Source organism: Setaria viridis, chromosome 1, assembly GCF_005286985.2.
Source record: "Setaria viridis chromosome 1, Setaria_viridis_v4.0, whole genome shotgun sequence".
NCBI classification, from domain to species: domain Eukaryota; kingdom Viridiplantae; phylum Streptophyta; class Magnoliopsida; order Poales; family Poaceae; genus Setaria; species Setaria viridis.
Window position 1 is genome coordinate 27,805,646 of NC_048263.2, and position 16,644 is coordinate 27,822,289.

The 16,644-nt window shown below is 42.6% G+C and overlaps 2 protein-coding genes and 1 non-coding gene across 4 annotated transcripts; 1 reads left to right on the forward strand and 2 right to left on the reverse strand.

The window, feature by feature from the left end:
- Positions 1-790: 790 nt before the first annotated feature.
- LOC117858264 (homeobox-leucine zipper protein HOX7) lies at positions 791-4,422 on the reverse strand. The gene is made up of 4 exons (XM_034741306.2): positions 2,873-4,422; positions 2,454-2,713; positions 1,632-1,711; positions 791-1,525 (listed from the first exon to the last, which is right to left on the reverse strand). Exons 1-4 carry the CDS (start codon positions 3,174-3,176, stop codon positions 1,186-1,188), a joined length of 984 nt encoding a protein of 327 aa, XP_034597197.1. The 5' UTR covers positions 3,177-4,422; the 3' UTR covers positions 791-1,185.
- Positions 4,423-8,183: 3,761 nt separating this feature from the next.
- LOC117858273 (phosphoglucan phosphatase LSF2, chloroplastic) lies at positions 8,184-11,036 on the reverse strand. Of its 2 annotated transcripts, none has more exons than XM_034741322.2 (5): positions 10,654-11,036; positions 9,404-9,609; positions 9,052-9,222; positions 8,735-8,974; positions 8,184-8,458 (listed from the first exon to the last, which is right to left on the reverse strand). In XM_034741322.2, exons 1-4 carry the CDS (start codon positions 10,901-10,903, stop codon positions 8,771-8,773), a joined length of 831 nt encoding a protein of 276 aa, XP_034597213.1. In that variant the 5' UTR covers positions 10,904-11,036; the 3' UTR covers positions 8,184-8,458; positions 8,735-8,770. The 2 variants fall into 2 exon arrangements, with proteins under 2 accessions (XP_034597213.1, XP_072149683.1); XM_072293582.1 differs by having other exon boundaries at positions 8,184-8,662; positions 10,654-11,034.
- A 226-nt stretch (positions 11,037-11,262) lies between these two features.
- TRNAS-AGA (transfer RNA serine (anticodon AGA)) lies at positions 11,263-11,344 on the forward strand. Its single transcript has one exon. It is a non-coding gene; the product is annotated as a tRNA-Ser (tRNA).
- Positions 11,345-16,644: the final 5,300 nt, after the last annotated feature.

The window sequence follows — 16,644 nt, forward strand, 5'->3', positions numbered from 1 at the left end:
ATACATGCATATATGCTTTGTTCAGAGGTGTGCAGGTTTGGCAAGAAACTGATCATCACGTACATTTGTCTCCATCAGTAAGTAAATGAATACACAGCGGGCCTCACATAAAGAGTACTATACTCTTAGCATGCACAAAAAGTCTCCTGAGCATAGTTTTGACCATTGCTTGTAGTTTGTCAAAATATGTGCATCAAAAAGTTAGCATATGTATAACTTTGTACAAGTACTCTTCATATATATAGTGATCAGTACCATTCTTAGGTGACAGGTGCCAATAGTTTAATGCGTATATTAGTGGTCAGCATCAATTATTAAAGTCGACGCCACGTATTTTGGTCGCATCATTACCCATTTTCAGCTTCCATAACGGAGACAAGTTCTTCTTAATCTACACCAATGCCAGAAAACTTCACGTTACAAACGTGGCGTGCTCTTTATGTCGACACTGCAACGATATTTCTCTCTTTCGTTCATCTCTTCGTCGACTGGATCGTTGCAAAGATGATCTTTCGAGACGACACTGGCAATAATGATGACACTACTTTTGATTAGTTCAACAACTCCAGTAATTAACACTTTACAGCAGCTTCACCCGGGGGTACACTCACGCGCAAGGCAACAAAAGAAATGCTTCAGTGTACCACACGTAGTGACACACATCCCCTCAGCTCAATGATTTCCCATTCGCAGAGCCGGGTCAGCGTCGCCCATTTACGTTTCTTCCCCCAGCAAGAATACTCTCGTGGTCAGTGTCACAGCTCATGATCCATCCATGTTTCAAAAGAACTAGCATACGCCACTGGCACACAAATGGCAAAGCCAGCTTTACCATGCCAGGATGACACATATTTTCTTATACACACACAAGCCATATATCATACTCTATTGTACAACGACAGGATCCGTCCGCGGGTAGAGTCAATTACGCAACCGCGGAAGATCCAAATCTGCTGGTCTAGATTGGGACACACAATAATAGATCCTATGCACCATCGTAACATCAATTTGTCGGCTCTACTTTTCAACTAAATCATACAAAACTTTACCTTTCTTTCTATGTACAATAGTATAACTGATGCATCGATCCCTAATGGTAATTTTGATCTTTGGTTGAACAGCGAAGTAACTCCATATTTACAGTATACAATCTACAATTACGCACATGAGCTTTCGGCCTGTGCCTCACGAGGTCGCGGATGGCTGGCGGCGGAGCACCGGGTGGACGGTGAAGGGTCCGAATTGAGGCCTGGCGAACAAGGTGGGCACTGGCGATGGCGGTGCCACTACCGATGATGATGTGGTGATACCGGGGTGGTGAGCTGTGATGACCTTGTTATCGCAGGGGCAGACGCGGGCAGTGCTGAACCCTGATGCAGGTAGATGGCCGTAGAACGGGTACGGGGCGGTCCGCAGGGCACGCAGCTCTGCCACCTCCCTCTGAAGCCTTCGGTTCTCCTGCGCGAGCGTCTCGCAGCATCGCTTCAGATACTCGCAGTCCACCTCAGTTTGCTTCAGCTTTGTCCTGCGATGTCAAAAAAAGTTGATGATTCTAGGGCATTTGGAACTGTCACACTAGCTTAAATTGAAGTGACCACCAATGGAAAAAGGTGTGCCGTTATATTTATTACCTAGCTCTTCTGTTCTGAAACCAGACCTCCACTTGGCGTGCTCGAAGATTGAGCCGCTTTGCTAGATCACTCTTCTGCTTCTGTGACAAATAATAGTAAACACACATTTGATCAAAACACGTATCGTGAAAGAAGAAAAATTTCATGTCTTCAATAGCTACCGACCTCTACTTTTTCAGAAGTTGATTTCCAATAGTGTTTTTTAGAATAAGAAACTTTTTTCTCAATAAACAAACCCACTCGAACAATTTCAAGCACTATTCTGTGCCTGCATGCATATAATATGCTCATGCACCACCAGTGCATGCCCTTAACTCTTACAGAACTTCCCATCAAGGACAATACATGAACTGAGTTTTCCAAGGGCAATATCTCTACTCTGCAAGTTGAGCTTTGGAAAAAAAATGAAAAAAAGGGGGAAAAAAAGAAAAGGAAAGAGATTATGGTTTCTTGGTGACCATAAGACATTCATCCAGCGATTACAAAATAATCTGCAGCTGTAACATGCACAGCTATTAATACTTCCAGTATAAAAAAGAATAAAAATAAAATGCAAACAATCTTTGGGTTGTACTTTACAATTACTTTCTGGTTATGTTTCATCACCTCAAATTATTTTTAGCTTATAAATTTGGATTAGGCATCACCACCTGCAACATTTTAGAGAAAAAGGAACACACACGGTACCCTTTTAGAAATCTTAACATATCAAGAATATCTTCAAAACTGTGAGGTACCATGTCCTTATGTAGGATAGGGACATGCAAGTTCTATTCAACAGATACTCGAAATATAGTAAACACAACAGGATAGGACACATACTGGGGTCAGTGTGCTGTGCTCCTTGAAGCTATCCTCCAGGAACGCAGACTGCTCCTTGGATAACCTCAGCTTCTTCCTCGCTCCCCCACCAACCCCACTATTCTCTTCATCCTCTGCAGCTTCCTGATCAGCTGCCTGCCGAACAGGAACCTCCATAGGCAAGGACGAAGTCGACAAAGATCTTCCTTGTACTGTGTCTCCATCCACCACAAAAGTGCTCACATCAAATTCTCGTCTGCACTCCTCTGAATTCAAACTCCCTATACAGAGAAGGACTCATCACTATCCAAAGAATCTGCATGCTCTGAAGCTCTTATGTACTTGACCACAACTTATCTTATATAGGTGCCTAGCTACCTACTTGGAAGGTAGAACCAAACAAACTAATGTCTAGTTTGCATATACAATTTGTCGTGTACCTATTCCTGCTGAGGCAGGCAGCAGCGGGCAGCCGAGGCTCAGCTCGACAGGTGATTCGCTGTGAAAACATGCTTCACCATCTTCTTCCTGATTATGTGCATCTTCTTCTGGTTGCTGCTGTGTCTTCTGATTGTCTTGTTCAGTTCTTTTGACAGTTCCTACGCCTAGCTCTAGCACAAGCTCGTGGTCTTCTCTTTTGCCTGCATGTGTAGGTGTCAGCACAGGCGTGGAAGCGCCCTTTGCTGGAGCTGGAGAATTCCCTAGACTAAGCTCAAGCTCCATGTAATGAATACGGAAGGGCATGAATAAATGAGCTAGTAAGCAAATAGCAAGCACTATATATATAGTGCTTTTAGGCTAATCATAGGGTTGACTGGAAGATATTATACTTTCACAGTACCAAGTACGTTAAGAATAAGATAATAGATTGGATTACTAAAATGCTTCATAGGGAGGAGACTGGCTAATCATTGTTGGGTCTAAAGTTTTATGTACCATTAACCTTTGCATTTGTTTAATTCTTCTAAGGAATAATGTACAAGGCTAAACATTTACAAAGAGGATTTCCCAAGTGTACTTTCTATATGCGTTCCACATATTCTCAATGGCGCTACTTAATTGAGCATGCAAATGATTTTCCATATGGCTCTTAAAATAACAGAACAGTAAATGCATCAACATGAGCTCTCAAGTTTTCTTATTACTATTTGCATCTCTTACAGATACAGGAGTTGTTTTTTTAACCATTTTACTACATTAAGCTACCAGAAAACCTGTGTTCTTTTCCCTAGTGATGTGGGCAAGAGCCAAGAGGCGTTTCTAATTAGCTGCAAAGAAACATGTCAGCGGTTAAATGTTTCTTAAAAGAAATGGAAATTAGAGCCAAAAAGGAGAAGAATTACTTGGCTACTTTTCCTTTGAAAGAAAAGGCATAATTGAAAGTCAAATATGCTTTGTCGTCTAGGCTTCCAATCTAAACTGTACAAACAATGATGCAGCCAACATGAGCTCTCAAGTTTTCTTATTACTATTTGCATCTCTTACAGATACAGGAGTTGTTTTTTTAACCATTTTACTACATTAGGCTACCAGAAAACCTGTGTTCTTTTCCCTAGTGATGTGGGCAAGAGCCAAGAGGCGTTTCTAATTAGCTGCAAAGAAACATATCAGCGGTTAAATGTTTCTTAAAAGAAATGGAAAGTAGAGCCAAAAAGGGGAAGAATTCTTTGGCTACTTTTCCTTTGAAAGAAAAGGCATAATTGAAAGTCAAATATGCTTTGTCGTCTAGGCTTCCAATCTAAACTGTACAAACAATGATGCAGAGTCTTTTGCTTAAATGTTATCTTGTCCTTAACTATAAGAAGATTGCTATCCAAAAATATATTAGAATAAAAAAGTAGTGCAATAACTTATAATAAAAAAACCAAGGGAGGTATGTCTATGAATTAATCACATGACAGCAATGGGATTGAGATGAATGTGATAGATATGCTAATGCTTGATCACCAAAATCTAAACTGCAATAATCTGTAAGCAATGCTAATGGACTTTAGATACTTCACAAATAAAGTTGCCCATGAGGAATGATGTGAAACTGGAGCCTAGCGAATGAACAAGAAACTCTTCCACAGTGTAGCAAGTTATAATTTCTGTTAGTTTCACATGTCACCATTAATTCTAAAGCAGTTCTGGTTAGATAAATGACTGGGACTCCATGGTATGGATCCAATCAAAATTGATACAGAACATGTGCACGTTATATAAATCTGGACTAGCAAGCATACTTTCAAACATAGAATCTCGAACACGCAGGAGAGCTGCGTATCAATATATTAAGAAGGAGAAAGGGTATAGAACCCAAGCAAACTTACACAGGTTTTTTAGAAACAACCTGAACACCACCACACTAACCAAAAACTATTACACTTCCTTTTTCTAGGCGGTCCTGACCCAAAACTGAACCAGAAAAAACACCTACAAAAAATCGAGCTGTGGTATGAGGGCGAGGAGATGCGAAATTCGTCGAGCCCCAGCCATACCCCACAAGTGCATTTCATCTCTTATCGAAGATAGAACTTTCAAACATAGAAGTTAGATCTCCAGTAAATATGGCACTAAGTTTGTTCATTGAATATAAGTGATAAACCTCATCGATTTCAATGACATGCATGAATGCATGAGGATTACTATAAAACTGAATTTATCATTATACGGTAGTGACCTGGGTCAACCCAAGATCCTGCAGTTCAGATTATGTATGTTGCAGCAGCTTTGACTATTACTACATCAATCATTCAGCACATATGCTCAGATGTGATCCAATCATCAAAAACTCATATTCCTATTTGGATGTTAAGAGTTAAGGACAGTCTCTCTCCGCTGTACCAGCAAAAGGAAAAACTGAGCAAGACTTCCTCTGGCAGACTGCATGCCCAGACAAACATATACATTGCTTTCAGTAAAATTTCAGCAACAGCTTTCTTTGACAATAAGAACAAGTTGTATGTTTACAATATTGTTTGACTATATACTTTGCCCATCTAATACACCAAATGGTTGATTGGCAAGGTCTAGGTTATAAATTAAAAGGACCAATTGTCTCTTGACAACCTACAGGTCTGAAGTTAATAGGACAGAAAAGTTGGTGAATTAAGGTCCATTGTTTCATTCTCATCACCAAGATAACAGGTAAAAGAAACAAGATAGTTTGGTTGAGGAGCACACTTAAACTCAACAGAAAGGATGACAAGACAAATTATTTGGTTCTCCTCCTTGGTGACTTCAATATAATTCACCATGAAAGAAACAAAACCTATGATCTATGGCGTCAAAAAATCTTAAGGCATATTAATTACCTTATTCTCATTATTTTTTGAAACAAAACCTATGATCTATGGCTTCATAATCGAAAGCTCCTTTGGTTATGGATGGAAGTATCAATATATTCAACAACAATCGCTGGAATATCACCTTTATTTTTAAAAGATAAGCACTTTTTATTTGATGGATCTGTTGATATTTAAGATAAACATAGCAAACAATAAAGTATTGAAGTTCTATTGGTCTGTAGCATCATTTAGGACACTTCTGCATTGAATTCAAATTTAAGAAGAAACACTTTAATGTAAACAGAGCAAAAAAACGACCACAAACAATTGTACCACATGTTTTCACGACACATCACTGTGCGCTAGAAACCTTTCAGCATTCATATTATGAAATCGATAACTCATGCAGAGAAGGATACTATCAGTTTTTGGACGTTTCTTAGCGTTTACTTTTTGTTCAGCCCAATTGTTACAAGAAACGTGTTTACTAAGTTACATTTCTCTTGTTTCTATATTAAAGCAAGAGCTTTCTTTTCCCCATTTTTCAAGGATAGTGTTCTGAAGGCCGGGTCTTGAGAAGCTGAAGACTTGATGAATGGGTTAGAAATTAAGCTCAAGGTTTCAACATGTATCTTGTACCAATACATGTCATGCCATTTTGAGTAAAGCTCATTCCTAGCTACCCACAAGGCTAAAAGACAAGGAGATGATGGAAACATGTTAAAACCATGCAACATAAGAGTACAGTGCAGTTCCACAAATAAAGATGATGCCGTAGACAGAACAGTGCTAGTATGGAAGCTTATTCTGCGTGTCACAGTCAGACACACAGCACAAAAAAATCCACAATAATCTGGACTTCAGAATTGTAAAGAGCTGATTGTTGAACTGGATTGAGATGGTTGAATTTCTGTCTCTTGACATTCAACCACGAAAAAGAAGTATCTTGTGGCACACAAGATTTTACCTTGTTAAGAAATGAGCAGCCAAATATAGTGCTGTACTGCTGTGCTACCTTCACAAACTCAGAAGATATGCACATAAATCAAATTCCTTTTATGCCATTTCATATGCTTTCTTGGTTCTGTTAGGTTTATTTAGACATGCAATTGCGAAAAACATACATTCTGCTCTTTAGTAAGGGCAAGTTGGTACACATAGCACATGGACATTCAATCAATCAATGGAAGGAAGATGGTTTCAGCACCCACATAACTCAGATCTGTTGGAAGCTTACTTGCATCGTTTATCATCTTCAAGATCAATCCAAGTCGACGAAGGACTGGTGGCAGCCATCATCGATTAGGAAATATTAATATCATTGATTCTCTATTGAAGGGGAACTGCATATGCCATAAGAAACAACTACTGTATCTGAAGGTCATTACTACAGGCTCATAAATTACCTCGATATAAATTGCCATGCTAGATTACAGGAAGTATAATATACAGTGTTCCTGCATGTAAATAGCTAAATGCCTACAGATTGAGCTGAATCAAGGAAAACGGAATAAAAGTACTCCAAACTATGATGAAAAATAAACAAAATCAAGAAATACCAGCACCACTTCTTTATGTTGCGTGAAACCTTGACATTGCAAATTTCAATAGGTAGGTATTGTACATTTTGAAATTGCCAACTTCAGTCATACTTCGAAGGCAACAGAAAAGATCTGTTGGTTGACAACAACAAATGATGATAACAGTACTACTTACTCTTTGAGCTATATAGTCACCATTTTCAGTAATAACCAGTAAAGCTACACATATATAATGTATGGTGTCGACGAATAGGAAATGGATATGCATTACATTTCTTCACGGCACTGGATGCCTTGTAAAATATGAAGATTGAAACAACCCGTACAGATCTATTGTTCATGCATCACAACTATTGTTTTGAAATTAAGAAGAACATGACATGACATGCTAGCGTAACTTGCGTGTTTGTTACAGGAATTGAATTGATGTTTTCTCTATCAATTATTATCTGTGTATAATAATTCCAAAAGCAAACCACGATGACAGATAAGAATGTTGGCATCGCAACTAACAAAATTGATGTGCAATAGATACCAACTGATAATGTAACATGATTGCTTGAATAGTAAGTTGCTCCATGACTTCCCAACGGTCATTTATTTACTACTAAAGCTGAAAAGGGCAGGAGGACGCGGCACAATCACTTTCTCGCCTTGCTGGTACTGAGTTTTTTCCCTTTCCTTTCCTTTTGCATAATAATGAGTGAATCTTTATAAATAAAACTGAATGCTCGCTCGTTTGTTTCCAGTCCAGGTCCAGTCATCATCATTCCATTCAATTCAATCATGTCCTCCCTCTGTAGCATCCTCATCATGATTGCCGTGCTGATGATCATGGTGGCATCGGCTGCTGATCCGGGACTCCTCTCGTGGTATCATGGCCGACACCGCCGCGCCCAAGTGCAAATACATCTCAAGAAAAAGAAAAATTGTACTGGACATGCACGATCAAATTTAACATTGACATTACAAGTTTGCACTTTGACCACATCTTCAACTTTTTTAACAGCAATGAATTAAATGGCATTACTGTAAAAAAAACAAATATATCATAACACGCGTTGCTTCTTTATTTACACAATGAACCTATAATGCTCTGTTCATGGATGGGTTTCCCATATGCAAGCTCACTCACCACAAAAGGTGCAGTCGCCTTCTACATAAAACCCATGTAACCTATGAACGCCCTCTTTATTTCCTTCTCATTACCGACTACCTAGCAACAAATAAGACCTGTATAAGCTATTAACCTTTACTGAGAGCATTTTGAGCAAACCTCTTCATTTCAACGTCTAATAATCTGGCAATGAAGACTGCACTTGGGAAGGTAAGTTTAATGCATGAAAGGAAGTTGTTGCACTTGAAAAGCTATGCTGGTAAGAGTAATTGGCACTATCATGAGCATGCTCCATTTCCAGTCCTGTAAGAAGGGCATTATCATAGGAATGCCACATATATTGTAATATATAGTGTATCGGCAATGGGCACTCACATTGAGGAGGCTATTGTTAAGCTTTTCTTCTTCTGCTCATGCTTCGCGAAGAGCACGCACCCGGTTATGAATTAACTTCCTCTCCCAGTCTGCAATACCCTCAAAAGCATGTTCAGGAAGAGTCTCAAAAGGCTCTTTCAATGGATCATTCTTAGCTAGATCATAGGTTGCGGCACGGATCGCCCTCTTATTGGGTCCGCAGGGCCTTATGGAGGTTAGTTTCTTGTAAGCTGTGTTGAGCTGCATGTAATGGATACATAGTAAGAACACTTAATCTCATAGCACTGTCTGTACATCATGAGATGGAACAGACTTACATCCACATTCTCGAACCAAAACATGTAAGCAATAGCAACCGCAGGTGCTCTCCCAAGTCCAGCAGTGCAATGGACATAAATCCGCCCTTTGCGTTGTGATATAGCCCATTCTAATGCAGAAACTGCCTTAGGCAATTGTGACCTCAAGGAATCTGGGTCGAAGTCAACTGCCTGCAACCAAACAATTGTAAGCATGCACAAGAGGGCAAATGATACGAATGTATGTCACATTTGATATGTAAAAAGAACAATAAAAGACACTGATTTAGTTTTTATTTACAATATCAGGAATTCGGAGAGAATTATAAATAGATAAAATGATATGGGATCAATGAGTAAATAAGAAGCTCACCGGTCTTCTGATGTGCTTAATGCCAAGTTCTTTGCACCTGCTGAGAATAGCCAGGAAATCAATGCCCCAGTACTCAATGTCCTTGTCCTGCTGTAAACAAAGAATGTAGGCCACATTCTCTTCATTTTTCAAATGATCGATATCTTCAGGAGTTTGAGGTTGTGAGCCAACAATCAGGCTATCACTGATGACAGCATAATTCATACCTAAGTTCCAAGTGTAGGAATTAGTTTTCCATGACAAAGCACATGTCTTCTTTTTTTTAAAGATGGAATCACACGTCTTGGGCTATAGTAAATTATTATTGCATCTAGAACTGCAACTTACTAAAAACAGACTAAATTTACAGAAGGAAGCCTATTGACTTAATGACAAAAGAGGACAGATGATTACATAAAGTTGTTATCTTGCTACCTTTTTCAGTAGTTTCAGAAGAACTCACCTATTGCATGTCACAAAATATTTTGGCAAAATAACAAGTAAAGTAATTGTTAAAAAGAAGGGATTCGTATAATGTCCTGACACAGGTCTGAGCTATTCTGAAGTACCACAAAATAATGAGTCAGCAATTTTAAGACATTCGTCATGAAAACTGATACACGAGGCTATGACATTTTGTCAAACAAAAATACTACAATTTCCCATTAGAGAGTCCCACTAACAGTATTGCTCTGTTATTACTTCCTTCAAGTCACAGGTGTAATAATTCACTATTAAGATGCTTCTTAAATGTCATTATGCTGGCTTCTTTATGCATCCTCTTGTCAGGAAAGGGCAAATCCAGATCACATAGTCTTCATGTCAAGAAATGAAGAAATCCAATTCCATTTCCAAGGACTAGCACACTAACTGTCAAGGTACCAACAGCTAAGGAAGTCAGGATACCAAGCAGCAATTGCTCAACCCCCTGTGAGCAAAGCAGTACAACATTCTCACAATATTCCCTTTTGAGATTATCTCCAACTGTAATCTCGAAGAAAAATATTATATTCAATAAATTTGACCGAGAAAAGTCTAGGATATGTATTAAAATTCAATCTTTAAGCAAACACGTCAGTAGTTTCACCCAGTACTGCATCAATTGCGTAGCACAACTAAGATCATACTTTCACACTAGTACCATTACTATCCATCCAAACTGTGAGCACATAGACCAAATCGTTGTGGATAAGAAATCAGCAGCCCAGATTTCCTTTCTAGCATCAATTGCAATGGGGGGCATCGCAACAGGAGTGATAATGGGCCCATACCGAGATCGTGGTGGTACTCGTAGGGGTTGCGCATCATCCGCTTCATGGCGCTATTGTAATCCTCCATCTTCCTGCCCCCTTCAGCTCCGGCCGTGGAGGAGCGGCACAGGGAAAGTCCAGCACTCCTCCGGTGGGTCCTGCTGCCGCTGGGAGCGCATCCAATGGCGGCCATGGTTGTCCTCCTGCTTCTGATGGTGATGCTGCCGGTCGCCAGACTGCAGGAGGTGGAGAGACGGGCGGTGCTCGCCATGGCCGCCGTGATTGCAGGATCCCGAAGTCGAAGTGTGGAGGCTGGAGCTGAAGGAATGAAGAAGCAGGGAAGGAAGGGAAGAGGGGAATGTGTGGGCCTGATTGCCCAGAAGAGGGAAAAGCAGGGAAGGAAGGAAGGGAAGAGGGATCAGGGGAATGTGTGGGCTGGAGTCGAGGGGCGTTGCTGCTGGGAGCTGAAGGGTGGGCCGCGGCGGACAGGGAAGCGGTGGGGAGGCCTATAATAGGCCCAGCTCAACAAGTAAAACAATTGGGTATCTGGGCTCTGTGCGCCAAGAAGAATCTGGTCCTCTACATTTAATCTGGTTATATATACTTTACAAGATAAAATATGCATCAGCGGTGGTCGTGCCGGAGTGGTTATCGGGCATGACTAGAAATCATGTGGGCTTTGCCCGCGCAGGTTCGAATCCTGCCGACCACGCCTTTTTTTTTTTGGCTCCTTTTGAGTATGCCCCTTTTCGCTGTGGTTAAGCGTGACTGAATGGCCTGATGCATTCGTGGAATTTTTTTATTTTTAACCCTTTTTTTATTTTTAAAAATAACCTCAGCGGGGTTTTATTCGCGGGGTGACCCTTTTGGCCGCGCCAGACCTCTGCCGCGCCACATGCACTGGCGCGGCGGCCCCCTGCCACGCTGGCGCGGCGAGTCGCGGCGCCAGGTGGGCGCTGATGTGGGCGTGCGTTCGCCGCGCCATCCCGCCTGGCGCGGCAGGGCCTACACTAGATCGACGCGCCGGCTCCCTTCCTCCTCCCTCCCTCCTTTCTTCCTCCTCCAGACACACCACACAGCAGCACCTTGCAGCGCCGGCCCCCGCCACCCCACCCCCAAATCCACCAAAAAGCCGACGTTTTTGGTGGGGGAAAGTAGTGGGAATCGATCCCTGCTTCGTGTGGAAGGTATTCCCTTACTTATTCTCGTGTTTTACCGTTGCATTTGGTAGATCGGAAGATGTTTAGGTGACTTAGGGTTAGGTTAGTGATTTGAAATTTCAATGAAATGCAATGGTGTTTTGTGCTAGATGATACGTAGTTCATACGCAATTGAGTCTCTGCCCGCGATATTGACGTGTAGAACTTGTTGAATGCTTCGATTTAGGTATATATTCATCCAATTGTGTGGTTTACATGACATGTATTTTTTTTATATGTTCAATTAATTAGTCTCATTTTTGTTTCAGTGTTTGTATTTTGTAGATCGAGTGTTTACATTTTATCAAAATGATGTATATAGCTAGTATGGATTACGTGTGTAAAGTTTATTTGTGTATTAAATTTGTTACACTTGATTTCCAGGTGAGATGGCGTCGTTTGGTTGTGAATACAAACGGCGTAGGTGGTATGTGCGTTATGTGGGTGAGTCCAATGTTGCTGGTCCCGTACCTCCTGCTCTTCCGGTACCACTTTGTAGATGTGGCGCACAAGCAGAGGTGAAACAATCAAGGCATCCAAAGACAGCCGGAAGAGCCTTCTATGTATGCAAATGGACTTTTGATCCATTGCCTGCCGCACCTTGTGATTTCTTTCAGTGGATCGATGGACCCGACAAATATGATCCTAGGATCCGCCTATTCCCATATCATAGCACAGAGCTTAAACCATACCATCAGTTTAGGAGTTGGGTTCCTCCTCCACCAAACCCACCTAGGATGACCGATGAGGAGAAGCAGGAGGCTGCTTGTAGGCGTGTGAGGGATCCTCCCATGTGCAAGTGTGGTGTTCCTGCTAAGCTTATGCGTCCTAACTTAGGGGATCCACCTAAGTTTACTCCATTCTTTCGATGCTCCCTAAAGACTCATGTAAGTATATTACGAGAATATTAGTATGTTGTTTAGCTAGCAGTTATAATTTTGCAGTATATTGTTCATACTTTAACTTGTTTAACTTGATGTTATTGCTTGGAAGTTGGAGCAGCGTTTTGTAGTTACTTTACATATGAGTAGTTCACGTCATGGGTTTTTTGCAGGATGGGTGGCCGTTGTGTGATTTCAATGAGTATATATACGGTCCAATGGCAATGTGGCCAACAGAGGAGGAAGTGCGGGAGTTTGAAAGTGAAAATGCACCGTGGCCATGTGTGTCCTCTCCTAGTGATAGATGCAAGTGTGGTATATTGGCAACAGAAGGTGTGGTGCCTTCTGAACTTGGATATGGTTCGTTCTGTGGAAATGCACATGGCGATTACTGGGTTAGTAACTACTCGTCTCTTATGTTTTATGAAGGTTGTAACTTGATTCAAATTTGTAAGAATATTTAATTGTTGTTGCAGGAGGGAAGGACATGTGATTGGGAAGATTTTTGTGGTCGATATGATTTGTTATTAAAGTTGGGAAATACATCGAAACCATGGAAGTTAAGGAAACAACAAGAAATTAAAGAAAAGATTAGGAAGAAGTATGATGTGCCTATTCCTGACGACGACTTGTTTTGGGGAAAAATATATCAAGATATGGTGCATGAGACTGGAGTGAAACCTAAAGGACTTTATGCAAGGGAAAGTATTATTAAGTATTGGAGGCAAAATAGATCCAAGTATCCACGACCTCTAACTGAAAATGAGAAGAGAGAAAATATGAGGAAGTTGCAGGAGGAGAGGGAGTTGGAGAAACAAAGGTTGATGGAGGAAAGAGATCGCTTAGGTTATGTGGTTGATCCGAATGTGAAATACCCTGAGGGTTCATGGGAACAATATTTGCAGCAAGTTAGGGCAAGAAAAAGAAGGCTTGAAATGGAAGAGTTACAACAAAAAGCGGAAGAGGCACAGATGGAGACGATGAAGGCTCTTGTTGCCGATTTACCTATTGGTAAGGTTAATGTCGATAAGAAAGGCAAGGGAGTTGTTGTTGCCGGAGATGATGATGATGATGACGACGACGAGGAGTTACTATATGAAGGTGACTCGGACTAGATGAACGTGTTGATGTAGCTGGATCATGTTTCTCTGTAGCTGTGAAAACTATGTAGAACATTATGGTTATGTTTATTCTGGGAACTACAATTAGTTGTCAAAAACTATTTTCATTTCCGAGAAAACTATGTTCAAACGCATCGAAGTTTTCTCTCCGAGCTAGTAGTCAGCGCTAAAGTGTGAAACAAATAGTAGTAGCTTCGATGAGATCGATGATTTGGATGGAGGACGAGGAGGAGTGGGCGGTGGAAGAGGAGGAAGGCATAGCACTGGTAGAGCGGGTGTACTTGAAGGTATTTGTGATGCAATAATAGTAGAAGACGAAGTACGAATGGGGAAATACGTACCCCTAACATTTAATGCACGTGTATGTTATTCTTATCCATGATTGCGCACCGGCCTGATCTAATCCTATTGCAGAACACTTTGTGGGCGTCTTGTCAGTACCATGTGCCTTGTGTTAAATGTAGCCAGAATTACCGGGCCTACTAATAAATATTATTCTCTATCCTAACCACGGGCTTGCTGCGCCACTCCGCCTGGCGAAGCAGAAATGCGCTGGTGGCAGGGGAGGGGGCTTGCCGTTGAAAGTTCGGTTGGTGGGGGCCGTCCCGCGTGATAAATTCTTTGAGTTAACTTGCATGCCGCGGGGGGTGGCCGGTCGTGCCGCGCCAGGCGGCCTGGCGCGGCAGGGGTGAGCTGCCGCGCCAATTGAGATAGACTTTCAGTAGGTTTCGCCGGGGGGGGTGTAATAGTTGCCATTTGCAATATCAAAGTAACTATGGGAAATTGGAAAGAAATCCAAAAGAAAACGAAAAACAATTGGCAAAAAGATCAAATTCGGCCAAATTTTTGACCGAAATTTGAATTTCACATTTGAAATTCAGCAAAATTTGTCGAATATGTGGAATACCAGTGTAAGAGTATTTAGAATTAAGGGATCAAAAAGTTGGAACCAGATTAGTGCTAATTATCACAAAAGAATTAGAGAAAAAAAAAGAAAAAGAAGAATTGCTGTTTACTGTTCACCGTCCGAAAACAGCAATTCAGAAAAACAGCCATAGAGTCTGTTTTCAAAATTCATTTCTGGAGAATTTTTTTCAACTAAGTGCACCATGACAACTATACCATATTGAAGTGTGAACTTTGGACTACAAGATTTGGGTGTTGTTGGCCAGGATCAGTAACAGGAAGGGAGTCAAATTCCAGCTCAAAGTCAGCACAAAATCACAAGTTCACTGAAACTCTGAATTTTTCTAAGTCTGAACAGCAGCAAGGCAACGACTTGGAGCTCGAATTCAGAGCTATTTAGATCAAAAGAGATACTTGTTCATGAGCAAAATGGAACACTGGGACATAGTAGAACATGTTTGGGTAGAAGTTGGATTGGAAAAAACAAGCTTTAGGCCACTGAATTGGATTGACAAGTGAGATCGACACTACTGTCGATAACTGACGAACTGAACCTTTGATTCAGTCGATTTCAGAACCAACTCGAGCAACATCTCCAAATTTCCACTGGTTTGATGATTATCTCGGGATGGAGCTAAAACAAAAGATGGAGAATTCGAGTTTATCTCTAACTTTCTTTAAGCATCGGTATGCCGTTGGATCAAAGATCAACCACGACTTGGCTCTGAAGATCACGGGCGGGAGGAGCGGTGACAGAGCACCCAGACGTGTCGCCGCCGCCGACGTCGGTCGTCCGCCAGCACGACTAGCTAGGCCACCTCCTCACCACGCAAGCCTAGGGGTAGACCACGGTGGCAGCCATGCGCGCGGTGAAACCCTTGAATGTTTACTGTTCCCGCGCCACCGTTTCACTGCCTCCCCTTTTTACCGCCGCCCGCTCCCTTCTGTCAAGCTTCACCGCCAAGCAAAATTCCGTCGCCACAACTCGTCTCCCGTCGATTCCTCTCGCCCACTCCTCCACAGACACCCCAGCTACACCCCGAGCCAGTCGTTGTCCCACATCCTTGCCGGGATAGCCGTGCTCGCCGCCGCTTCTGTCCGCCGCCGTCGCGCCGCCCGCTCACGGTGAGAACCACCTTGCGCTGCCTTTCTTCCTTCTTGAGCAGTCGTAGTCAAGTCCTTAGGGTCTGAGGATGGAGTAGAAGCAGTCGTTTGAGTCGGTTAAGCTGTTGTCGCAAGGAGCCACGGCTGGCCGAGGGAGTCGCCGCCTGTCGCCGTGGAGGGGATGGCTCCGGCCATCTCCTGGGGAGCTGTTGCCGCGCACGAGGTCGTGTAGGTCTAGGGTTGGTGTCGCGACCTAGTCCCGCCGCCGGGAGGGCACCGGCCGGCGAGCCGCGCCGCCCCCTGTCGCGGACGCGTTTTGGCGGGAGGTAGAAGAAGCGCTGTGCGCTCGGGCCCGCGTGTCAGAGAGAAGAGGGGGAGAAGGAGCAGGCCGAGGCGGTGCAGTCGGTTGCTGGGCCGCGACGCGTTGGAGGCCCAAGAGCAGCGCGCGTGCGGTTCGGCCGAAAAAGAAAAAGGCCGGTGCGGTTCTTGGGCCGACGTCGCGGAGGCCCAGGGAGTCGCGCGCGCGAGCGACGCAGGCCGGCGTCGCGAAGTAAAGGAAGAAAAAGAAAAAGGGGCCGTGGGCCGGTGCTGGGCTGCCAAAGAAGAAAGAAAAGAAGAATCGGCCCACGGAGCCCGTCGGGAAAAGGGATAGGGCCGGCGGGTAGAAGTGAATAGGAAGGTGGGTCCGCGCCGTGGGGTCCAGTGGTTCGCGAGAGAGGGTAGAGCGTGGGTGAGTAAGAAAAGTTTTTCCGGGGGAAATTCGGGAAAAGTTAGATTTCCTTAGCAAAATAATTCGTTTAA

Bases quoted from the DNA above. Each gene is read 5' to 3' on its own strand.
- LOC117858264 (XM_034741306.2), bottom strand. From the start codon at position 3,176: ATGCCCTTCCGTATTCATTACATGGAGCTTGAGCTTAGTCTAGGGAAT. The intron at 2,714-2,872 runs GTACACGACAAA...TTCTCTGTATAG, and splicing joins GCCTGCCTCAGCAGGAATAG to GGAGTTTGAATTCAGAGGAG. The intron at 1,712-2,453 runs GTATGTGTCCTA...TATTTGTCACAG, and splicing joins AGCACAGCACACTGACCCCA to AAGCAGAAGAGTGATCTAGC.
- LOC117858273 (XM_034741322.2), bottom strand. From the start codon at position 10,903: ATGGCGAGCACCGCCCGTCTCTCCACCTCCTGCAGTCTGGCGACCGGC. The intron at 9,223-9,403 runs GTGAGCTTCTTA...GTTTGGTTGCAG, and splicing joins TTAAGCACATCAGAAGACCG to GCAGTTGACTTCGACCCAGA. The intron at 8,975-9,051 runs GTAAGTCTGTTC...CATTACATGCAG, and splicing joins TTTGGTTCGAGAATGTGGAT to CTCAACACAGCTTACAAGAA.